The sequence below is a fragment of the Hyla sarda genome, chromosome 3 (assembly GCF_029499605.1).
Source record: "Hyla sarda isolate aHylSar1 chromosome 3, aHylSar1.hap1, whole genome shotgun sequence".
Classification (NCBI taxonomy): domain Eukaryota; kingdom Metazoa; phylum Chordata; class Amphibia; order Anura; family Hylidae; genus Hyla; species Hyla sarda.
In genome coordinates, this window is record NC_079191.1 from 121,381,743 (window position 1) to 121,405,574 (window position 23,832).

At 42.6% G+C, this 23,832-nt stretch overlaps 1 protein-coding gene across 2 annotated transcripts in view; it reads right to left on the minus strand.

The window, feature by feature from the left end:
- Positions 1-4,296: 4,296 nt before the first annotated feature.
- AMMECR1L (AMMECR1 like) overlaps positions 4,297-23,832 on the minus strand; it is a 57,129-nt gene continuing 37,593 nt past the window's right edge. The window contains exons 4-7 of one of the 2 annotated variants that reach the window (XM_056564933.1): positions 15,291-15,405; positions 11,950-12,040; positions 8,627-8,723; positions 4,297-7,515 (exon numbers count right to left, since the gene is read on the minus strand). In XM_056564933.1, coding sequence (XP_056420908.1) covers positions 7,404-7,515; positions 8,627-8,723; positions 11,950-12,040; positions 15,291-15,405 — 415 coding nt within the window. In that variant the 3' untranslated portion in view covers positions 4,297-7,403. The remainder of the gene's footprint in view (positions 7,516-8,626; positions 8,724-11,949; positions 12,041-15,290; positions 15,406-23,832) is intronic. The other variant, XM_056564934.1, reaches the window with a different exon arrangement.

Sequence of the window (23,832 nt, forward strand, 5' to 3'; positions counted from 1 at the left end):
ATAAAATTGTGGTATAAGGCTGGGTTCCCACTACGTTTTCTCCCATACGGGAGCGCATACGGCAGGGGGGAGCTAAAACCTCGCGCTCCCGTATGCCTTTCTATGCGCTCCCGTACGTAATTCATTTCAACGAGCCGACCGGAGTGAAACATTCGCTCCGGTCAGCTCACTTTTGCGCCGTATGCGCTTTTACAACCGGACCTCAAACCGTGGTTGACCACAGTTTTAGATCCGGGGAAAAAGTGCATACGGCGCAAAAATGAGCCGACCGGACCGAACGTACCCGCTCATGGTTTTAGGTCCGGTTAGAGGACTGTATACAGGGCACAAAAGAGCCGACCGGAGACAGTGTTTGACTCCGGTCTGCTCATTGAAATGCATTACATACGGGGCGGATCCGGCTGGTATACGGGAGCGCCTGGTTTTCGCTGTCCCCAGCCGTATCCAGTTCCCGTATTGCTAAATCGTGGTGTGAATCGGCCTGACCCAAAACATACATTCAATATGGTTTTCCTGCGACTGTCGGTTCAAAACTCCATTCACTTGCTGTAGATGTGACACAGCATGGACACCATGTGTAGTCCTAACCTAATAAGTCTATAGTCAACGACTATAGACTTTATATTTAGGTCTGCACAACAACTAGGCCACACATCCCGATATACAAAACTTGACTCCATTCAAAAGTGTACACTTTTACTCACCTTTCTCTGCTAACCCATAGCTACAGCATGGGGGGCGGTCTCCGCTGAAAGTCTGCTTCCCAGAGTCGGTCCGAGCTGTAGACATGGCATCACAGTGCTACTCAGCCACCTTGGCCAGTGGCACTGTCAGTTCCCCCGTATGTAGACACTGGGTTCTTCAGCTCAGGGAAAAGTAGAGTCGCTGGTCAAGGACGGGGAAACCTGATACTGGATCTACGAGGGAGTGGAGGGCTATGTTCACACGGCAGAAAAATTCATTTCGGAATTCTGTTGCAGCAAATTAATATTGTTTTCAATGGGATTCTGCTGCACTGTGCACATGGCAGAATTTCATAGTTTTTGTATTAGTAAAGTATGTGTGCCCTGATCACACACCTTTTACAGTTTCTTGATACGCCCTTACGTTCCCGAGCTATAAGGGTTTATAGTTTGTCACTTTAGACAATTTAGGGAATCAATCAGATGGGGGTTCACAAGAGGTTTTTTAAATTGATAGTGGATCCTGCAAGTCACCTAGTCAGAGGTTATACAGTCATGGCCGTAAATGTTGGCACCCCTGAAATTTTTCAAGAAAATGAAGTATTTCTCACAGAATAGGATTGCGGTAACACATGTTTTGCTATACACATGTTTATTCCCTTTGTGTGTATTGGAACTAAACCAAAAAAGGGAAGGAAAATAAGCAAATTGGACATAATGTCACACCAAACTCTAAAAATAGGCTGGACAAAATTATTGGCACCCTTAACTTAATATTTGGTTGCACACCCTTTGGAAAAAATAACTGAAATCAGTCACTTCCTATAACCATCAATAAGCTTCTTACACCTCTCAGACGGAATGTTGGACCACTCTTCCTTTGCATACTGCTCCAGGTCTCTCTTATTGGAAGGCGCCTTTTCCCAACAGCAATTTTAAGATCTCTCCACAGGTGTTCAATGGGATTTAGATCTGGACTCATTGCTGCCACCACAGAACTCTCCAGCGCTTTGCTGACACCCATTTCTGGGTGCTTTTTGATGTATGTTTGGGGTCATTGTCCTCCTGGAAGACCCAATATCTCATATGCAAACCCAACTTTCTGACACTGGGCTGTACAGTGCAAACCACAATCCGTTGGTAATCCTCAGATTTCATGACACCTTGCACACATTCAAGGTACCAAGTGCCAGAGGCAGCAAAACAACCCCAAAACATCATTGAACCTCCACCATATTTCACTGTAGGTACTGTGTTCTTTTCTTTGTAGGCCTCATTCTGTTTTCAGTAAACAGTAGAATCATGTGCTTTACCAAAAATCTCTATCTTGGTCTCATCTGTCCACAAGACGTTTCCTAGAAGGATTTTGGCTTACTCAAGTTCATTTTGGCTAAATTTAGTGTTGCTTTTTTCTGTCTCTGTGTCAGCACTGGGGTCCTCCTGAGTCTCCTGCCATAGAGCTTCATTTCTTTTAAATGTTGATTGATAGTTCACGCTGACACAGATGCTCCCTGAGCCTGCAGGACAGCTTGAATATCTTTGGAACTTGTTTATGGCTGCTTATCCACCATCTCGACTATCCTGCGTTGACACCTTTCATAAATTTTTCTCTTCCGTCCATGCCCAGGGAGATTAGCTACAGTGCCATGGGTTGCAAACTTCTTGATAATGTTGCGCACTGTGGACAAAGGCAAATCTAGATCTCTGGAGATGGACTTGTAACCTTGAGATTGTTGATATTTTTCCACAATTTTGGTTTTCATGTCCTCAGACAGTTCTCTTCTCCTCTTTCTGTTATCCATGCTTAGTGTGGCACACACAGACACACAATGCAAAGACTAAGTGAACTTCTCTCCTTGTTATCTGCTTTCAGGTGTGATTTTTATATTGCCCACACCTGTTACTTGCCCCAGGTTAGTTTAAAGGAGCATCACATGCTTGAAACAATCTTAATTTTCCACAATTTTGAAAGGGTGCCAATAATTTTGTCCAGAACATTTTTGGAGTTTGGTGTGACATTATGTCCAATTAGCTTTTTTTCCTCCCTTTTTTTGTTTAGTTCCAATACACACAAAGGGAATAAACATGTGTATAGCAAAACATGTGTTACTGCAGTCCTCTTCTGTGAGAAATACTTCATTTTCTTGAAAAATGTCAGGGGTGCAAACAATTACGGCCATGACTGTAAGCCCAGCAGTGCATGTAGGCTCCCATCCGAAGTGATGCCACCTCCACGTGGTGGATGGGGAACACGTTTTGATCAAAAAGAGCCTCCATTGTTTGGCCAAGAGTGCTGCTGCAACCTTCTTTTAAAAAAAACTCAGCTTCTTGCCTACCCCACAAACTCTCTCTCAACACACAATGCCTCCGTTACACAAGAACACACAGAAGACCTCTGGTCTGGCCTGACCCTCCACCATTTGGTTCAAGGTCCCCTCATTTACCCCCCACCCCCCTTCCAACCTTTACTACAGATCTAAGCAACATAGTACATGAGATTGTGTCCTGGCAGTGATAAGTCTAGGTTATTTTAGACTTTTGGGATTGGGCATCTATAAATGACACCTAATGGGGTTAAATTTATCATTGTATGTACACTCTTTGTCACAATTTTTGGCACAAACAACAATTTGTGCAAACATTTAGAAAATGCTTAACTTTAACACTGCTTAAAGTGGACCTGTGGCTAATGCCCCCCCCCAAATTTGATTGCATTAGTAAATAGCTTAGGGTGCCCTGATCACACACCTTTTACAGTTTCTTGATATGGCCTTACGTTCCCGAGCTATGAGAGTTTAGTTTGTCTGAAAATTTAGGAAATCAGTCAGATGGGTGTGAACTTAATTTTAATGATTGGAGTGAATATCTGATATTGGGCGGGGTTGTAACGTCAGGGCATGTGTATTAGGAACACACACCCCTCACTGTACACCATTCACAGCAACTGACTGTATAAACCCACCCATAACCTGCTATTTACGCCCCATTATTAAAATTTAATTAATGCCCATCTGACTGATTCCCTGAATTGTCAGAGAAACTGTAAACTCTCATATCTCAGGAATGAAAGATGTATCAAGAAGGTCTGTGATCAGGGCATTTTAAGCTATTAATCAAAACGTTTTAGGTTGGCCACAGGTCCTCTTTTAGTTATTTTATCAAAACTTCTTAGAATGAAGTCAAATTTGCTTAAAGGGGTATTCTGGGCAAAAACATTTTATCCCCTATCCAAAGGATAGGTCTGATCGATGGGGGCCCGCTGCTGAGATCCCCCGCGATCTCCCTGCAGCACCCGCATTCTATGCAGGGACTGCGTCTCTAGTTTCGGAAACCTCTGGGTTTCTGGGACTGGGGATGTGACGTCATGCCACGCCCCCTCCATTCATGTCTATGGGAGGAGGCGTGATGGCCGTCACACCCCCTCCCATGGACATCACGTCCCCAGTCCCGGAAACCTGGAGGTTTCCGAAACTGGAGTTTCAGCACCCGCATAGAATGCGGGTGCTTCAGGGAGATCGCGGGGGTCTCAGAAGCGGGCCCCTCGCAATCAGACATCTTATCCCCTATCCTTTGGATAGGGGATAAAATATTTTTGCCCGGAATACCCCTTAACATTTTTGCATTGGTAGCTAATCAATTAAATTTGACTAAACTTAGATCTAAGCTATTTGGCACAAGTACACATGATGTACACACAGATTCAGACATACAACTATAAATTCCCCACCCAAAGTTCTAGTTTTGGGGGTGTTCTCATGCATATCAATACCGATGAAATAAGCACAAGACTTTTAAATCATGACAACACTACATTTCATTGCCTGATCCAATCAGTTCAATTTATTCTCAGCAGCATGAAAGGAAAAAAAAACAATCTTCCATGATTCCTCAGAGGGAGGGAGGGGGATGCCTGGCAGGATACTTATCAATCTACTACCTAAGAAGCCAGTTGGTGGTGGCTTCTTGGGTAGGACAAAGATGAAGACAGAGCTTGAAGCCTGACATTTCATGTGCAAAATCCATCCTCTCTCCCTGTCTCTGCCACACAAGTTTACACTCTTCCCCTGAGCTGCCTCTCCAGTTTGCCAGCAGGCATAAAAATGTCATAAAAGATGTCATATAAGACACAGAATTCATGTAGTATAAATAAGGTTGTAATGGTTAAAGGGATAATTGTTTGGCTTCAAGATCAGTGGACGTTTTATCACACGTCGATTAGGGTGGACGTGAGTTTCCATGTTTCTAATTTGCTTGCATAAATATTTACTTTTAAAATCCACAAAATTGCTGGTAGATATTACATAATATATGTCCCTGGGAAAGCTGGATGACAACCATAAAAGTGAATGCCCACCATTGAATGGTTTTCTTTTATATGATATATAGGTCCAAATAATGGCTGACACTTAAAGTTCTCATGACAAGTCTGCTTTAGTAAACACCCACCCCTTTAAGGTGAACTGGTAACACCCAGTTGCCAAATTAGTCATATATTTCTCAGAGGAGCAAACACGCTTTAGCATTGTAAAGTTTCCCTGTCAAACAAACAAAACAGCGACTGCTTTCCTGCTGTGTGCTGCCTCATTTCCAGTGTAAAGCATAGACCACTGAAAACAATGTTATGTCCCTATGTAATGCTGCCTGCAATGAGGTCAGCATAACAGCATAACCAAAGTGATAGACCCTCTTTATCTAGTAATTCCCAAAGAGTTTTATACACATTCATTTGCTTCATAAGTTTTATCACTGTTACTCGGGTATGCTTTTTTCCCAGCCCATCCTGAATAAGCACCTTTTGCATATCTAATGTGCCTTCTTACATAAAGGTCACATCCCGACTTAATTTGGGGAGAGGAAGATGGCTATCAGGACCCAGTGCTGGATTGCAGACAAGTAGTATATACTTTACTTTAAGTTGCATTACATTTCAGGTATGAACCAGAAAGGAAATTTTTTTTGCTCTCTTGCTGGAGTTTTTCTAAAGCTGGCCATACACAAAATAAAGCTGTTGGCCAAACACTTGTCGGGTTGACAGCTATCTCTCCAGTTCCCTACATAAACATGCACACTTGGCTCGGTCAAGCATTCATGTGTTGGTAAAAGGGTCAGGTTCAGGTTGAAATCCAACATGTTTGAACATCCTCCACCCTGACATCATCTGTTTTGGGAAAGTTGGGAGGCCACCATACACATTAGATGGTCCCGCCAAAATCGGTGGGTTAGGCCGACACATGTATACTCTGATTTGTGGCTTTAAAAGGGTTACACAGCAGGACAGGGGGAAAGGGTTTATCACTTACCTTTAGCATTCCCACTGTGCCTCCGGGTCCTGCTCTGGTCCCCGAGTGCGATCCTTTTTCTCTGTGTTTCAATAGTGTCCCCCAGTCAAGGTCAAGAGATAGTATGACACTCTGGGTTCCAACATCACATTGGGCCCAGGCATCACAATTTCTGGGAGGATCGCAGTCGGGGATCGGAGAGGGACATTGGAGGCACAGAGGAAACACGGGAGGTAGGTAAAGGTTGTTTTTTTTTTTTATGTTGTTAAGTGGGAAAATGTATAAGCCCCTCCCTCCTGCTGGATAACCCCTTTGAAGGGATGCCTAACCTTTTTATAACTATAGCTATGTAGACTTAGAGAAAAAATAGTCAATTGCACAGTTCTCCTGATGTTCTGGTTACCACGGATAAGGGTATAAGATTATGTATAAATCTTGTGTTTAATTGTGTTTTATTATTTATATTGTTGTAGGAAAGCATGCCTATATGTTTAATACTGGAGAAAAATTTTATTTGGGGTATTTTTATTTTAGTATATTTGATATAGAGGAAAAATGTAAGTCAATGTATATATGGCCTTAGATATAATCATAGCAGCCTGGCTTACAACTTTCAGTGTTATAAGCTGTGTATATAGAACTGGAAAATAATAAGAACTGGAAACAAGACTAAACAGCTGTATTCATAACAAGAAAGGTCTAGATACATGCCTCCAAACAGTCCTTTCTTAATGGGACAGCAAAGAAGCAGAACATATTCAAATGTGTATAGAAAGTTGTCTTTCTATGTAATTTTGGGAAATTTTAAGGCAAAGTAGGCCAGTACCTAAAATGTCCCACAATTTAGGATTAAAATGTTGTAAGGATTAATACATGGAAACTGACGTCCCTGCATAAAGAATATTTATACACCGGCCAACCTTTTGCGCTACTCCACTCTACAGCTCTCAATGTGTCGCACTTACAGCCTAAGACCAGTGTTGGTCTGTTGTTGTAAAGCAACACACTAAAGGCCATGTGGCTCAATTCCAGGCAAATCTGTGAAATAACGGAGCAGATTTTCCAAAGTAGGGCTTGTTCTGTAGGTTAAAAAAAGATATAATTCTATATGCATATATAAAAAATCAATATAGAATGTAAAAACCTAAAAGTGCTTTTTCCGTGGGGAGTGACCCCTAACACTGGGGGGTTGAAGGAGACCATAACTTCCCATTTAGCTCTCCCTCCCACTCAAGGTCCCTGGAGAGAGCAGGGGTGAGGTAAGGCTGCTTGTGTCTGTGAGTCTCTGGGCACTGCTCCCTCCTCTGGTGAAGCTCATAAAATGGTGCAGTAGTATAAGTAACTGGACCAGGAGGAGGGGGCTGAGGAGGAGTCAGATGTTCGGAGATCACAGGCATTGCCGGCGAGCGGGGGACAGGGCTGCAAGGTGGGCAATGCTGTGTCAGGAGTAATGCGTATAATGAGGCAGTGCATGCACAGTGCCATTTTGCTGTGCAATTTGGCGGGAGGCCATGTATTCTGTATAGCTGATTGTCACCTTCTCACTGCGGTACCTGCATAAGAAAATACAATGTTACAACATGTAAGGGCATAAGTCTATTTGTAATCTGTTCAGATTTGTATACACTTAAAGGGTTACTATCATGAAAAAATCTTTTGACATGTAGTCCAGACATGAGTCGCTAGTTACAAGCCGGCGAATTTTGTGGCAGCGTAAGTCTCACTCCACAGCTATCAATCAAATTCGACCTTTTTGCTATATAAGTCTATGCAGTGAAAAAGTCAATCTGTCAGCCAGCCGGGAGTGGAGTGTGATCCCACAAACTTCCCCGCTTTATAACTATAGATTGCAGGGGGTCTTCAGGAATCTAAGGTGTATGGCGAAATTACAGGTAACCCTAGTTTTCCTCCTTTCCCTTATGAAAAGTGTGTACATAAGTTATATATCTGGAATTAGGGTTTGTTCACAAGTGGAAGATATGCTGCAGGGTTTTCTTTGAATTTTGATTTCTGAATTAAAGTTAAGTGGGAAAATCTGCAGCAAATCCGTAGCGTATGAACATGCTCTTATACTGTATTGTAGTCTAAACTGTTTGTACATAACAGGAAAAGTAAAAGAGTGATGGAAGCCTGAGAAACAAATTGTGAGCAATGCAGTTTAAGAATCGCGGCAGTGTATTGAGGGGCCTTGTGAATGTGGACCCTGTGAGTAGTGCCTAGGGCAGGCTGTGGTAAGTGGTAGACTCACAGAGGCACTCTTGGTTAAGGCAAAGCTGTTAGTCATTTTAGAAAAAACAGACCTCCTGGAGGACTAGTGGTGGGGTAAACTGTACTTTGGGCCCCAGTAAGAGACCACAATAATTCTTAGTCTTTGCAATGCTCAAGAGTATTTGCCAAGTAAAAGAGAAACCACCAAGCGAATTGTGCTATTTAAATAGACTGTAACCATCAAGCTAAGGTAGACCTACAGTGTGCGTTCTTACAACCATGATCTTTGCTTACTGAGTAGAGTGAAGTTGGACTAAAGGTGAAAGGGAAGGAAATGCCCCATGAGGTGTGTAGGAAAGCCATACATCCGGCACAGCTAGCAGTGCATGGTTCAATAAAAAACTAAAGGTATTGTTGAGATGAGACCCCTGTAAAGTATATTATAGAACTACTCACCTTGTGAGTTTGATGCTTTTCCTAAATTCATTAGTAATGGGAGCTTTAAAGCCACCTTTCCTGAGCAGAGAGTCTATTGTCTGAATCTGATTCCAATCTGAGAAGAGATGTATATACAGAAATACTAATCTAGGTGAGCTGCAAGTTACTTACATAGGCGTTTTAGTAATAAGAAAGTAACTCTGGAATTGTTAGAAATGTACATATATAATATACACAGTATTCCGTTTCTGTAGAGATTGCACACGGTGGTGTTCACGTCAGATGGAATGATATGAACAAAGGCTATTAAAGGGGTACTCACGTGGAAAACTTTTTTTTTTTTTAAATCAACTGGTGCCAGAAAGTTAAACAGATTTGTAAATTACTTCTATTAATCTTAATCCTTCCAGTACTTATTATCTGCTGAATACTACAGAGGAAATGGTTTTCTTTTTGGAACACAGAGCTCTCTGCTGACATCATGACCACAGTGCTCTCTGCTGACATCTCTGTCCATTTTAACCCCTTAAGGAGCCAGGACGTCCGGGGACGTCCTGGCACCCTAGGCTTTAAGGACCCAGGACGTCCCTGGACGTCCTGGTGTTTTCCGGTCCCCTTCCGCGCCCAGGGCAGAGATCGGAAGCGGATGCCTGCTGAAATGGGGGCGGTTACTTCCTCCCGCCCTGCCCCTGGAAGTCCGGAGAGAACGGGAGGAAGACGGGAGGATGTGGCGGGGGACAGGGGAGTGCTGGGGCCCAGCCCCGGTACTTACCTCGTCCCTGAAGACCCGGATCCCGGCGGCGGAGACGGCGGCGACAGGTGAGTGGATCTTTGCCGGCGTTGCGGGACCTTTGCAGCAGTCCAGAGCGCCGTAAAGCGATCTGGACTGCTCCATCTGGTCCCCTTACACTACAACTCCCAGCATGCCCAGACAGCCCTTGGCGTCTGGGCATGCTGGGAATTGCAGTTTTGCAACATCTGGAGGTCCACAGTTTGGACACCACTGTGCCCTTCCAGATGTTGCAAAACTACACATCCTTTTGGGGGGCTTTTTCTCCTTTCACCCCTTATGAAAAGGTGAAGTTGGGGTCTACACCAGCAAGCTAGTGTAAAAAAAAAAATTTTTTTACACTAACATGCTGGTGTTGTCCTATACTTTTCATTTTGACAAGAGGTAAAAGGGAAAAAAGCCCCCCAAAATTTGTAATGCAATTTCTCCAGACTACGGAGATACCCCATATGTGGGCGCAAAGTGCTCTGGGGGCGCACAACAAGGCCCAGAAGGGAGAGTGCACCATGTACATTTGAGGTGATTTGCACAGGGGTGGCTGATTGTTACAGCGGTTTTGACAAACGCAAAAAAAAAAAAACCCACATGTGACCCCATTTCGGAAACTGCACCCCTCACGGAATGTAATGAGGGGTGCAGTGAGAATTTACACCCCACTGGTGTCTGACAGATCTTTGCAACAGTGGGCTGTGCAAATTAAAAATTTTGTACAGCCCACTGTTCCAAAGATCTGACAGACACCAGTGGGGGGTAAATTCTCACTATACCCCTTGTTACGTTCCTCAAGGGGTCTAGTTTCCAAAATGGTATGCCATGTGGGGGTTATTTTGCTGTCCTAGCACCATAGGGGCTTCCTAAATTCGACAAGCCCCCGACCAAAATTTGCTCTCAAAAAGCCAAATATGACTCCTTCTCTTCTGAGCATTGTAGTTCGCCCGTAGTGCACTTCAGGTCAACTTATGGGGTACCTCCATACTCAGAAGAGATGGGGTTACAAATTTTGGGGATTATTTTCTGCTATTAACCCTTGCAAATATGTGAAATTTGGGGGGAAACACACTTGTTACGTTCCTCAAGGGGTCTAGTTTCCAAAATGGTATGGCATGTTTTTTTTTTTTTCTGTTCTGGCACCATAGGGGCTTCCTAAATGCAACATGCCCCCCAAAAACCATTTCAGAAATACGCACTGTCCAAAATCCCCTTGTCGCTCATTCGCTTCTGAGCCCTCTACTGCGCCCGCCGAACAATTTACATAGACATATGAGGTATGTGCTTACTCTGGAGAAATTGGGCTACAAATATAAGTATACATTTTCTCCTTTTACCCCTTGTAAAAATTCAAAAATTGGGTCTACAAGAACATGCGAGTGTAAAAAATGAAGATTGTGAATTTTCTCCTTCACTTTGCTGCTATTCCTGTGAAAAACCTAAAGGGTTAAAACGCTGACTGAATGTCATTTTGAATACTTTGAGGGGTGCAGTTTTTATAATGGGGTCATTTGTGGGGTATTTCTAAGATGAAGACCCTTCAAATCCACTTCAAACCTGAACTGGTCCCTGAAAAATAGTGAATTTGAAAATTTTGGGGAAAATTGCTGCTGAACTTTGAAGTCCTCTGGTGTCTTCCAAAAGTAAAAACACGCCAATTTTATGATGCAAACATAAAGTAGACATATTGTATATCTGCTATCTTCAACCGCAATAACGGGAGTTATAACGGACATTAGAGGAATACCATTCAAGTGAATCGGATCCTCTTTGCCTGTTATGACTCCCGTTAGGCTCCGTTACAATAACAGATGTTAAGCGCGGTCAAAGTGGAAAAAAAAGAGCCCTTAACGTCCGTTTGTAACGGAGCCTAGTTTATAGTGTGAAAGAAGCCTTATTCTAATTCCCCAAAGTGTGGGTTCCTGAGGGTGGACCCATATTTATCAGACATTTATTAGAAACATAGAATGTGTCGGCAGATAAGAACCATTTGGCCCATCTAGTCTGCCCAATAATCTGAATACTATGAATCGTCCCTGGCCCTATCTTATATGAAGGATAGCCCTATGCTTATCCCATGTATGTTTAAACTCCTTCATAGCCTGCACATAGTGCTGATCTGCTTGGTGACTCTTTGAATTAGTGACATGACTAGAGAAGGAAGGAGCAGGTAAAGGTTTAAGGCTCATGATTAGGATGCAAACATATAACTTCCTCTCTTGACAGCTGTATTGTGGCCCAGCTCTGCATGTCAGCTGGTAATAAAGATAACACTTATTTGGCTGACAGCTATATCTTCCGATCCCCACATACACATGAACGCTCAGCTCAACCAAGCTGCTGCCAGACTGTTGGAGTTTAAATCCAACATGCCCTAACCTTCTCTTGCGGTCATCTGCCGTTGGGGGTAGTTGGGAGGTCATCAGGGAAGTGATCAGTTGGGTTAGTTGGTCCCTCTAAAATCTGGGGGCTTGGTCGACACCTATGTGTCTAGCTTGCTTTAGTCAGGTAATGTCTTAGAACAATATATAACTTTTTCAGATTATACAACTAAAAAAATTACCTTGTTCCTTTGCTACTTCAGGTAGGTAGGTGGCTGTGCGTTTTACCCCCTTTTCATTAAGGAACTCAATCCGGATTCCATGGATTCCAACCTAAAATTGGAAATTAACAAATTAATGCTTTGAATGGAGAGCAAACATTAATTATCTGTATACAACACACAATGGTTATACAGTAAAGCCCTCCAAAAGATCACCTCTCTGAGAATACCACCTTAAAGGGGTACTGTCACGCCCCCACCCATAGACTTGCATAGAGGGGGCGGGGCGTGATATCATGAGGGGGTGGGGCTATGACGTCACGAGCTCCCGGCGCCAGCTCCAGCGTTTGGAACAGTTTGTTCCAAACACTGAGCAGCGGAGTACTCCTTTAATATCCAGACCAAATATTGTGTAATGGATTTACAGCCCACTCTGTTTCATATATTTACAGTTCTCTTTAAGAAGACCATCCCCATAGAAAACTTTTAATGCAATTTTGGATGGCCTTCTCTAAGAAATGTCACCGTATGCCACTTAAAGGCAAAGGGGGAGATTTATCAACACCTGTCCAGAAGAAAAGTTGCTGAGTTACCCATAGCAACCAATCAGATTCCTTCTTTCATTTTTGCAGAGGCCTCTGAAAAATGAAATAAGTGAGCTGATGAAAGAAGTGATGAAATAAAAGAAGTGATGAAATGAAAGTGATCAGCAACTTTTCCTCTGGACACGTTTTGATAAATCTCCCCCAAAATGTTTACTGTTACAATGTTAAAGACATAGAAATCCCATACGTAACCATACATATGAATGAGGTAATTAATAAAATGTATATTCTGATGTTGATGGGAAATCTTAATCCAAATCACCCAATCTGCTAAATAGACTTTACATATTATACTTTTGAAGTACTAACGACATTATCACCAATTTATATGAGGTCATTGCCCCATTAAAGGAAAATCAGTTTCACCTGGACTAACTTGTTGGTACACGTATGTAGTGCGGGTGACACTGATAACGATACTTACCTATCTCCTATCCGGAGTCCCGTTATCTTCCTCATTTGGGCGGCAAGCTTGGTGCATGGGTGAAGCATCAGGAGTACACTAACGCACACTGATGCTTCTTTGCTGGGTCAAGCTGTGAGAAGGCTTGGGGAAGCAGCAGCGGTGACGTCAACATGCTCCTGAAGCTAAATGCACCAAGCCTGCCAACTGAACGAGAAAGATAACGGGCCAACGGGACTATGGATCGGGGACAGGTAAGTATCATTTTCATCAGTGTCACCCGCACTACACACCTTTAAAGAGAATCTGTCAGCTCGATATTATGCTCAGTGCTGCAAACATAAGCAGATAGCCGATAAAACAAATGATACCTGTCTCTTAACTGATGGCTGTTTGCAAACTTCAAGTCTTCCTTCAAATCTCAAGCTTTGAAGGCCAGGCTGAGTTGTAGAATGCATGCCTCCTACCTCCCTGCCCTGCATAATTGATGTACAAGGCTTGTTGAGAAAGCAAAACCCTGTACCTAAACCATGCAGGGCAGAAGAGAGGGCTGGGGGAGGGAGAGGCATGCATGCTGCATCTTAGCGTATCAGCTATCTGCCCATGTCTGCAGCTTGGAGCGGGATATAGAGCTGACAGAGTCCCTTTAAATTAAATAACAGACTGCATAAGCTTTAATATTTGCAACCAAATGCTTCCTATAAAGTGATATACCGTAATTCTTTCCTAATATTAGTGAAGAATTTTATATAATTCTTCTTTACATCTCATTCAGGTTCCGTCACTCTATTTGATTCCCCTTATGACTTTGGTAAGAAAATTTAAAAAATGTCTTTCTTATCAGCTATTCTGATATGAAATAGATTTAGTGTTTTGGATCATTATCCTGTTACATAACCCAGTTAAACTGCAGACAACTAGTCCTGCAATAAAGGGGAAATACATTTCAAGAGTACAATACACCATACAGCCAATCTTTCTTTCCAGTCCAGATTACTAAATACTTTAAGTACCACATACAGTCTCACTTCCTCACCTCGCCATTCATTTTTTTCTTTAAAAGGAACTTTTTTAGAGACCTAAAACAAAGGATAACAAATAGGGTATACAGTATATGGACAGAAGTAATGGGCCCCACCTCATTCAATCCCATTGCCACAGGTGTAAAAAATCCAAATCATCGTGACTGTCCCTGCCACCTCTAGAACAGTATACTTCCGAGACAACCAGGGAGCAGAAGTGGAGTGCGGAGGAACAGAACAGGTAGGACCTTTTCTGTTCCCTGGACAACCCCTTTAAGATCCACAAAACAAAGTAGCGACTTTGTAAAATTACAGAGCGAGATTGCTGAGTGCTCCTGCACATAGTGGACAATGTTCTGCTGACTCAGTAACTGCAGAGACCAAACCTCATCTGGCATCAGCATAAAAAACTTAGCCCTGCCCAGAGCTTCATTGCATGGATTTCCACAGAATCTTTACAGCACCAAGCTAGATGGAGTGGTGTAAAGCATGCCACCACTGGACTCTGGAGCATTGGAGAATGTTACCTGCCTGATTTCACTGTGCCAGCTGTACTGTTTGGTGAGGTAGGGGTAATGTTATGGGGTTGTTTTTAGAGGTTGGACTAGGCTCCTCAGGGTCCGCATATAGCCCTAAACTCAACCCCACAGAACAGCTTTGGGATGAACTAGAGCAGAGGTTGTGAGCCAGGCGCTCTCATCCAACATCATTGACTGACCACACAAATGCGCTCATGGATAAATGGGCAACAATTCCTACACCCAAAATCTTATAGAAAGTCTTCCCAGAGAGTGGAAACTGTTAAAGCTGAAAAGAAGGACCAACATCATATTAATGCACTATATTATGGGATGTCCTTAAAGGGGTACTCCGCAGCTCAGCATTTGGAACAAACTGTTCAGAACGCTGGAGCCGCCGCCGGGAGCTTGTGATGTCATAGCCCCACCCCGTCATGATGTCACGCCCCACCCCCTCAATGCAAGTCTATGGGAGCGGGCTTGACGGTATCCTTCAGACACTGCAAAAAAAAAAAACACATTGAATTTTGAGGACACCATCTCAGATGCCAGGCACTGCAGAATCCAATTTTAATAATACCCAATCCAATTATTTGTTTCATATTGCATCATGCCAAAGAAAAAGAACATAAAAGCAGATTCTGTTTTGTTGCTATTGGCATTTTTTGTTAGAACAACTATTATGCAGGAGCGCCTCTGTGTCTATTTAAAAATGCAGAAATAAAATTAGAAGATGTTTATTATTATTGCTGGTGCAACAATACTGGAATCTGAGTAGAATGGATTCAAGCCAAAGTCACATGGAACTTTTTACCTCCCAGTCCAGGAAATCGCCTACATCCTCAAAGTTGGTGAGCAGAGACACAGAGCAAGACAGCTTGGGCAGCTCCTCACGGGTTAGAGGAGGGAAGCGGCTGTCCTTAAGGGCACTGCAGGTTGATAGGAATATATGTTTTTATTTAAAATAATACACAGACTACATTTATGATCGGCAAAATGTGAATAACACAAATTACCATTCGCTGTGTACCTGTTGCATTGAACATGGTATGTTATCTGTCAACAGCTTATTATAAAGCAATTTGATGTAAAGTTATATCAGGAAATATCAGGATAACTTGTATTCATTTAAATCCCTATTAATTCTGTATGTAGGAGTCCAGTGGGTGGTGCCATTTAATAATTGACAGGGTTCCCTGTTTAACTGTTTACACAGATTGTGTCAATAACTGAGTAAGACCGCCCACTGGACTCTTTAGCCCATGATAAGCATAGATTTACATTAAGAAATTACAAGTTATACTGAATAATTTCTTTAAAAACTTTTTATCAAAGTACTCAGAATCTCCTGGTGTATAATATGCTGGTGGCAGATCAGTCTACATGTTGAATATAACAGGTTCCCTTAGTTCTCCCAGTGCATATCAATCAGTACATCCACTTTCCACATGCCCATACAAGTCATAAAAAATACCCCTGGAAAGAGAAGGACGGCATGTTGCTAGAGAAAACATATCCAGAGAGATGTCTATAAAAAAATAAACATACTCATCTTAGGCTATGTTCACACTGTATTTTTGTATCCATTTCACAGTTTTTTTTCCGGTAGAGTCTGTTTAATTTTGCTGTATGATAAAACATGGTCAACCACGCTATTGTATACGCCAAAAAAAAAACTTATACGTTAAGGTACATTTCTTTTTTGGATGTAAGTCAATGGAAAATGGATTCTGCTGCATGGAAAACGGTAGCATTTGTTCTCAGCATCCATTAACATATAGGGAAACAAAAAAGATGCGGTGTGACTATACCCTCATCCTATAAAGTGCAAAGTACCTTAATATTTACACATCTGAAACAATTTGCATTGCTTCATATGCATCTGAAATAAAAATAAACAAACAATTTGTGAAAAGGGTCGTGTAAACACATCAGTCCCCATATTCATATTTTTTTCCATCTGCACTCTACTTTTTGCTCATTTACATGTTTTACAGTATATAAGCAGAGAAAGCAAAAGATGGAAAACATTATGACTGCAGGATGAGATTACAAGGTTTGTTAGTCATCTACAATCATGGAGACAGTCTGCAGCTGGAGGCACAAAATATTAGTTTTTTTTTTTAGAAAAATAGAAAAAATTGGTTGGAAAGAACACACTAAAGTAGACCAAATACCTGAACATTCAAGTCTCTTACTTATTTGAAATATTTCAATATTTAATTCATCCATTTCAAGTTGCCCTGTTCTTAAACATTTTTATTAAATGCAGTAGACAACCACCAATGACAGAGCCATTACTAGAGAGCTTGAACAGACTACATTGCTATGCACAGTTACACTGCCCTTTCTTTCTTTATATTTTTAGCACTCTATATACACTGCTCAAAATAAAATAAAATAAAGGGAACACTGAGATAACACCTCCTAGATCTGAATGAATGAACTAATCGTATGAAATACTTTTGTCTTTACATAGTTGAATGCGCTGACAACAAAATCACACAAAAATTATCAATGGAAACCAAATTTATCAACTCATGGAGGTCTGGATATGGAGTCACACTCAAAATCAAAGTGGAAAACCACACTACAGGCTGATTCAACTTTGATGTAATGTCCTTAAAACAAGTCAAAATGAGGCTCAGTAGTGTGTGTGGCCTCCACGTGCCCGTATGACCTCCCTACAATGCCTGGGCATGCTCCTGATGATGTGGCGGATGGTCTCCTGAGGAATGTCCTCCCAGACCTGGACTAAAGCATCCGCCAACTCCTGGACAGTCTGTGGTGCAATGTTGCTTTTGTGGATGGAGCGAGACATGATGTCCCAGATGTGCTCAATCGGATTCAGGTCTGGGGAACGGGCAGGCCAGTCCATAGCATCAACGCCTTCCTCTTCCAGGAACTGTTGACACACTCCAGCCACATGAGGTCTAGCATTGTATTGCATTATCAGGAACCTAGGGCCAACCGCACCAGCATATGGTCTCACAAGGGGTCTGGGGATCTCATCTCAGTACTTAATGTCAGTCAGGCTACCTCTGGCAAGCACATGGAGGGCTGTGCGGCCCCCAAAGAAATGCCACCCCACACCATTACTGATCCACCGCCAAACCAGTCATGCTGGAGGATGTTGCAGGCAGCAGAACGTTCTCCACGGCGTCTCCAGACTCATGTCACATGTTCTCAATGTGAAGCTGCTTTCACCTGTGAAGAGCATAGGGCGCCAGTTGCAAATTTGCCAATCTTGGTGTTCTCTGGCAAATGCCAAACATCCTGTACACTGTTGGGCTCTAGGCACAACCCCCATCTGTGGAACGTCAGGCCCTCATTCCACCCTCATGGAGTCTGTTTCTGACCGTTTGAGTGGACACATGCACATTTGTGGCCTGTTGGAGGACATTTTGCAGGGCTCTGGCAGTGCTCCTCCTTGCCCAAAGGCGGAGGTAGCAGTCCTGCTGCTGGGTTGTTGCCCTACTATGGCCTCCTCCACGTGTCCTGATGTCCTGGCCTGTCTTCTGGTAGCGCCTCCATGCTCTGGACACTACGCTGACACACAGCAAACCTTCTTGCCACAGCTCACATTGATGTGCCATCCTGGATGAGCTGCACTACCTGAGCCACTTGTGTGGGTTGTAGACACCATCTCATGCTACCACTAGAGTGAAAGCACCACCAGCATTCAAAAGTGACCAAAACATCAGCCAGGAAGCATAGGAACTGAGAAGTGATCTGTGGTCCACCTGCAGAACCACTCTTTTTTGGGGGTGTCTTGCTAATTGCCTATAATTTCTACCTGTTGTCTGTTCCATTTGCACAACAGCATGTGAAATTGATTGTCAATCAGTGTTGCTTCCTGATTGACTTGGAGTTACATTGTGTTGTTTAAGTGTTCCCTTTATTTTTTTGAAGTGTATATTGTGTGTGAAATAAGAACTGAACACATCACCTTTTTTCTCACTAAATATACAGGTACTCATTACTACAGGTGCTATTGATATGAAATTTTCACCAGTGTAGTAATGTAAAATGACACAGGTAAAAAGTATTAACCCCTTCTCAACCTATGATGTACTGGTACGTCATGGGTTGGGTGAGGGGAATGCAAGTCGGGTCTGCATCATAACCGGCAAATGCTCGCTGCTATCAGCAGCTGACATCTGCCAGTAATAACGGACATCGGAGAATGCCTGTCATTTAAATGGTTAAATGGCATGGTCATTAGCAATCACAGCATTTAAACATTAAATGAAGGAAATCTCTGGGGTCTGGGGGACCAATCTGCAGCTCCGCGATGTAATTGCGGGCTGCAGATGAGTTACTGGGGAAGAACGAGGAATTACACATCCTAACTGGTCCTCGGATGATCGTGGCTGCTTAAGCCTGCTTTAGGAAGCCCTTAGCAATCGAGTGCTGAAAACATAGATCAAAAAATTTGTAAAAATGTGTAAAAATTTTTTTTACAAAATATAACCCCCCCCCAAATAAAATAACCCCTTTTCCCATCAAACACTGTAAAAAATAATAATAATAAACTTATTTGGTATCACCGCATGCATTATTGTCAGAATAACTAAATAATGAACTTCATGATCCTGCACATAAAAATTCCAAACATCAAAATTGCTGGTTGGTCACATCACGTTCCAGAAAAAACATAATAAAAAGTGATCAAAAAGTCATATATACACAATAGTGGTACCGTTAAAAACTACATCTCATGGTGTACAAATATAAACCCTAACATAGCTCTGTAGGTGGAAAAAAAAAAGTTAGAGGGGTCAGAACATGGCATTGAACAAATTTTTCTTTTTCAATTTCTTTTTTTTACCTAAAACAAACACAAATTATCCAATTTTAGTATCATTGGAATCTTACTGAATGATAGAATAAAGTTGGCATGTCAGATTTCCTGTATTGTGAACCCTGAAAAAATGATTGTCCCACAAAATTGCGCAATTTCATATTTTTTTTCAATTTTGCCTTATATACTTTATTTTAAAAAAGAGTGGAGTGTTTATTCTGGAGTGATTTCAATATCACTCGTCATTTTTTTCAGGCTTATTTACTATTCTGTCGCACATTTCATTTTTTTTTGTGTTGCATGTTTTTTTGTGTCGCACTAGTCAATTGTGTTGCACAAACTTCGAGCGAAAGAAATTATTTGTGTGAGTCAAAATGGTTTAGACTTGTTTGTTTAAAAATTTTTTCATGAATCAAAAGTATCCATGTGTTATAATTTTTCAAATATTACAACAATTATCCTTGTTTATCAGCTTGGGTGTTAAATTGATTTAAACCTAATATTGCAAATGTGTTAAAAAGAAAAAAAAAACTGTACAAAATGTTTTCAGGTTAGAAAACAAGTTACTTTCACAAAAAACACAATGGCAAACAGTCCCTTGTTAGAAAGCACTCCATTTTTTGATTTTCACTTGTCCTCTGAGCCAAACTCACACTTGTTCTGGAGTGATTTTGGAAGTACTCCATGAATTTTTGGCTTTTTGTTGGGAACACGCCCATTTTTGGTTTAACCACACCCATTTCAGAGTTAAAAAAACAAAAACACTCCGAGTGTTTTCAAAAGTGTAGGTTGTGCTGCGTAAAATTTGGGCGCAGAAATAGTCGCATGGATGGTGAAACAAAAATGTAGGCGGATAAACCAAGAAAAAAAGTTGGTTGGACTTTAGTAAATCAGGGCCAATGTGTGTATGTATGTGTATAATACTTGGTAACATATTACATGTCAAACAAAAATATATAATAGTTAAATTAACCCCTAACCTACCCCCATATGTGAAGGATGGGGTTTTTGTTTTAAGTCTCATGCAAGTATATTGGACTTTTAGTGCCTTACTCCACAAGCTCCGCTCTGCATCTCCTGGTGAATGTGTAAGTCCGGCTGGCAAGCCACAGCCTCCCTGCATTCCATGCACCATCTTGCAAAGACACGCCCACCCTTTAAGCCACACCCCTTTTATTTTCAGCTTACAATATCTTTACCACAACGCAGCCCCACCTGAGGACGGGATATGAGGATTAGAAATGAGGATGGGATAGGAGGTCGGGATATAAGGATGGTATATGAGGACAGGATATGGGGTCGGGATATGAGGACGGGATATGAGGACAGGATATGGAGACGGCATATGGGAACGGAATATGGGGAAGGGATATAGGGACGAGATATGAGGTCGGGATATGAGGACAAAAGCTTCCTCCTTTGTTGCTTTTCCTCTCCCACAAAGACATGGTAGGTAAAACCGGGCAGCACCGGGTACTCAGCTAGTTATATGATAAAATAAAGTGCGCCAATGAAAAGTACAACTTGTGCTACAAAAAATAAGCCCTAATCCAACTTTGACAGTGGAAAAATAAAAAAGTCATGGACCTTCGAATGAGAGGAGCAAAACAATGTCAGCCATTGGTGTAATTTTGGCCCATTTTTCCACACAGTCTTCAAATCTCGAAGGTTCTGTGGTCCTCTACCATAAATCGAGATCTTCAGTTCTTTCCATAGATTTTCAATCGGATTTTAGTTAGGTGAATGGCTGGGCCATTCTAGCAGCTTTATTTTCATTCTTTGAAGTCATTTGAGAGCTTCCTTGGCTGAGTGTTTGGGACCATTGTCTCTTTGAAGTGTCCGCCCTCATTTCATCATCTTCAATTTCCAGGTAGAAGGCAACAGATTTTTGTCAAGAATGTCTCGGTTAATTTGCCCATTCATCCTTCAGTTATGTGAAGTTTGCCAGTACCATTTGCTGAAAAGCAGCCCCACACCATTATGCTCCCACCTCCAAACTTCACTGTTGGCATGGTGTTTTTAGGGTGATGTTCAGTGCCATTTTTACTCCTAACATGGTAAGGGAGATTTATCAAAACTTCTGCAGAGGAAAAGATGACCAGGTGCCCATAGCAATCAATCAGATTGCTTCTTTAATTTTTCAGAGCCCTTTCAAAAAAATAAAGAAGAATTCCAGCAAAAATAAACTTATCCCCTATTCACAGGATAGGGGATAAGTAGCTGATTGCAGGGAGTCTGACTGCTGCGCCCCCCCCGCAATCTCCATGATGGGACCCTGGCTCTCTCAGTGAGGAGCGAGTGTCATCTACTAGTAGATGGCACGCGCTCCATTAATTTCTATGGGAGCGCCGATAATGCCCTGTCTTTTTGGCGCTCCCATAGAAATTAATGGAGTGCGTGCCGCCTGCAACATGCGCTCCTCACTTATCAGCGGGGCTCGTTCAGGAGATTGTTGAGGTTCCCAGCTGTTGGATCCCCCGTGATCAGTTACTTATCCCCCTTTCCTGTGGATAGGGGATAAGTAAATTTTCGATGGATGCCTCCTTTAAAGAAGAAATCTAATTGGTTACTATAGGCAATTGGTCTAATTTTCCTCTGCATAGGTTTTGATAAATCTTTTGCGGTGTGTGTACTATGGCACCCAAAGGCTGGGTTCACACTACAGAATTTCCGAGAGGTATTCAGTTTTGAAATTCAGCTCGGAAATTCTGGTGCAGCAGAGTCATATTGTTGACAATGGGATTCCGCAGCACAGCGCACACCACAGAATTCTCTCACAACTTTTTCAATGTTCTGGCCGATTCCCGTTCAACACACATTTCTATGGCTGGCCCCTCACGGAAATTCCAAAGTGTGAAACTGGCCAATCAGTTCCGTTTTGCTCTGATCTGACCACATTCTCCATGGGGGCCATTTATCAAGGGATTTAGAGCTCTTTTTCTACTTACAAGAGTCACACAAGCACCTAAGCAAGATTTTTGGCTGTAAGCAAAGTGAATTTCAGTTTTCACTTTGCAGTGGTCAGGGATTTATCAAGTTTGAAAGTCCCAACCCCTCCAAAACACCGTAAATGTAAGCCAGCCTGGACCTGGCTTACAAAACTTGCTTTGGAGAGCAGATTTCAGATTTCTCGCTGGCAGCCATGATCACTGCTACAACAGTAAATATATTACAGCCATACAACGGAGCCCGGGCTGGCATCACTCTGCAACCGCCCGGTCGCCAGAGTCATAGTCTTGTAGCACCGCTCCTATTAACATACCTTGGCACCGCTGAGTTTTTCTATCCCCTCTTGTTATTTCACATTTCCCACTTGGTCCCATGATTGTCCAGGACTGAGCAGGGGACCCGGCGGGAAATTTGATTATACAACAGGGGATAGATAAACTCTGCAGCACTGTGGTATGTTAAAAGAAGCCCGGGCTGGCATCATTGCAGCCGCCCGGAACTCCCACAGCCAGGCCGGGAGATGTGCAGGAGCCATCCCTCAGCGCTGCAGTACACACTGAGGGATGGCAGGGACAGCTCCTGCACATCCCCTGGCCCGGCTGCGGGAGTCCTGGGAGGCTGCAGAGTTATGTCAGCCCAGGCTCCTTTTACCACGGAGCTGCGAAGTTTACTGTAATATCAAATTTTGTAAATAAGTAAATATATAATTACAGTGATTTTCTCTTCCCTGCAGACCAGGGAGCAGAGCGCATTGCCTGGCTTGCTTGTTACCAATCGCGCCGCACGACTACAACTGTGACAATCTTCCCTGGCTTGCTTGTCACCCACCCGCACATCACCCACCAGCCTGCGCAGCATAACTACAACTCCCAGCATCCCCTTACAGTGGGGACATGCTAGGAGTTGTAGTCGTATGGCACAGGCAGGTGGGAGATGTGCAAGCTGGTGACAAGCTTCCCTGGCTTGCTTGTCACCCGCCCCCACCTCTCCCACCAGTCCGGGCCATAAATGTCCTAACCAATTTTCCATTTTCTTTTTTTCTCATTTTAGATCCATATATGCAGAGGACTACTTTGGATTCGGTGGACTACGTCTATGACCAGCATTTGTTATGTTTAATATTAATAAAATGGTTAACAAGGGCTTGTGGGGGAGTGTTTTTTTGGAATATTCTTTTTTTTTTTTTTTTTTTTTTAAACGTGTTGTGTTTTTAAAAAAACATACTTTACAGGTTTCGTAGTGGAAGTCCATTAATAAGCCGGGGCTTAGCGTTAGCACTAAAAACCCACCGCCACAGGGGTGCCAGGAAGAGCCGATACCAACAGGCCCGAAGTGTCAAAAATGGCGCTCCTGAGCCTAGGTGGTAACAGGCTGGTGTTATTTAGGCTGGAGAGGGCCATTAACAATGGAAATCACCCACCCTGGTTGAGAATAAAAATAGGGAGAACCACACAAATTTTTTACAATTATTTATTTATGCATTAATATTTACATTCTCAGCCAGATACCAACCAAGCAACAGCCTGATGTTACCAGGGTGAGCGAGGACCATTGTTGCTGGCCCTCCCCAGCCTAAATAACGCCAGCCTGTTTTTTGGTTCTT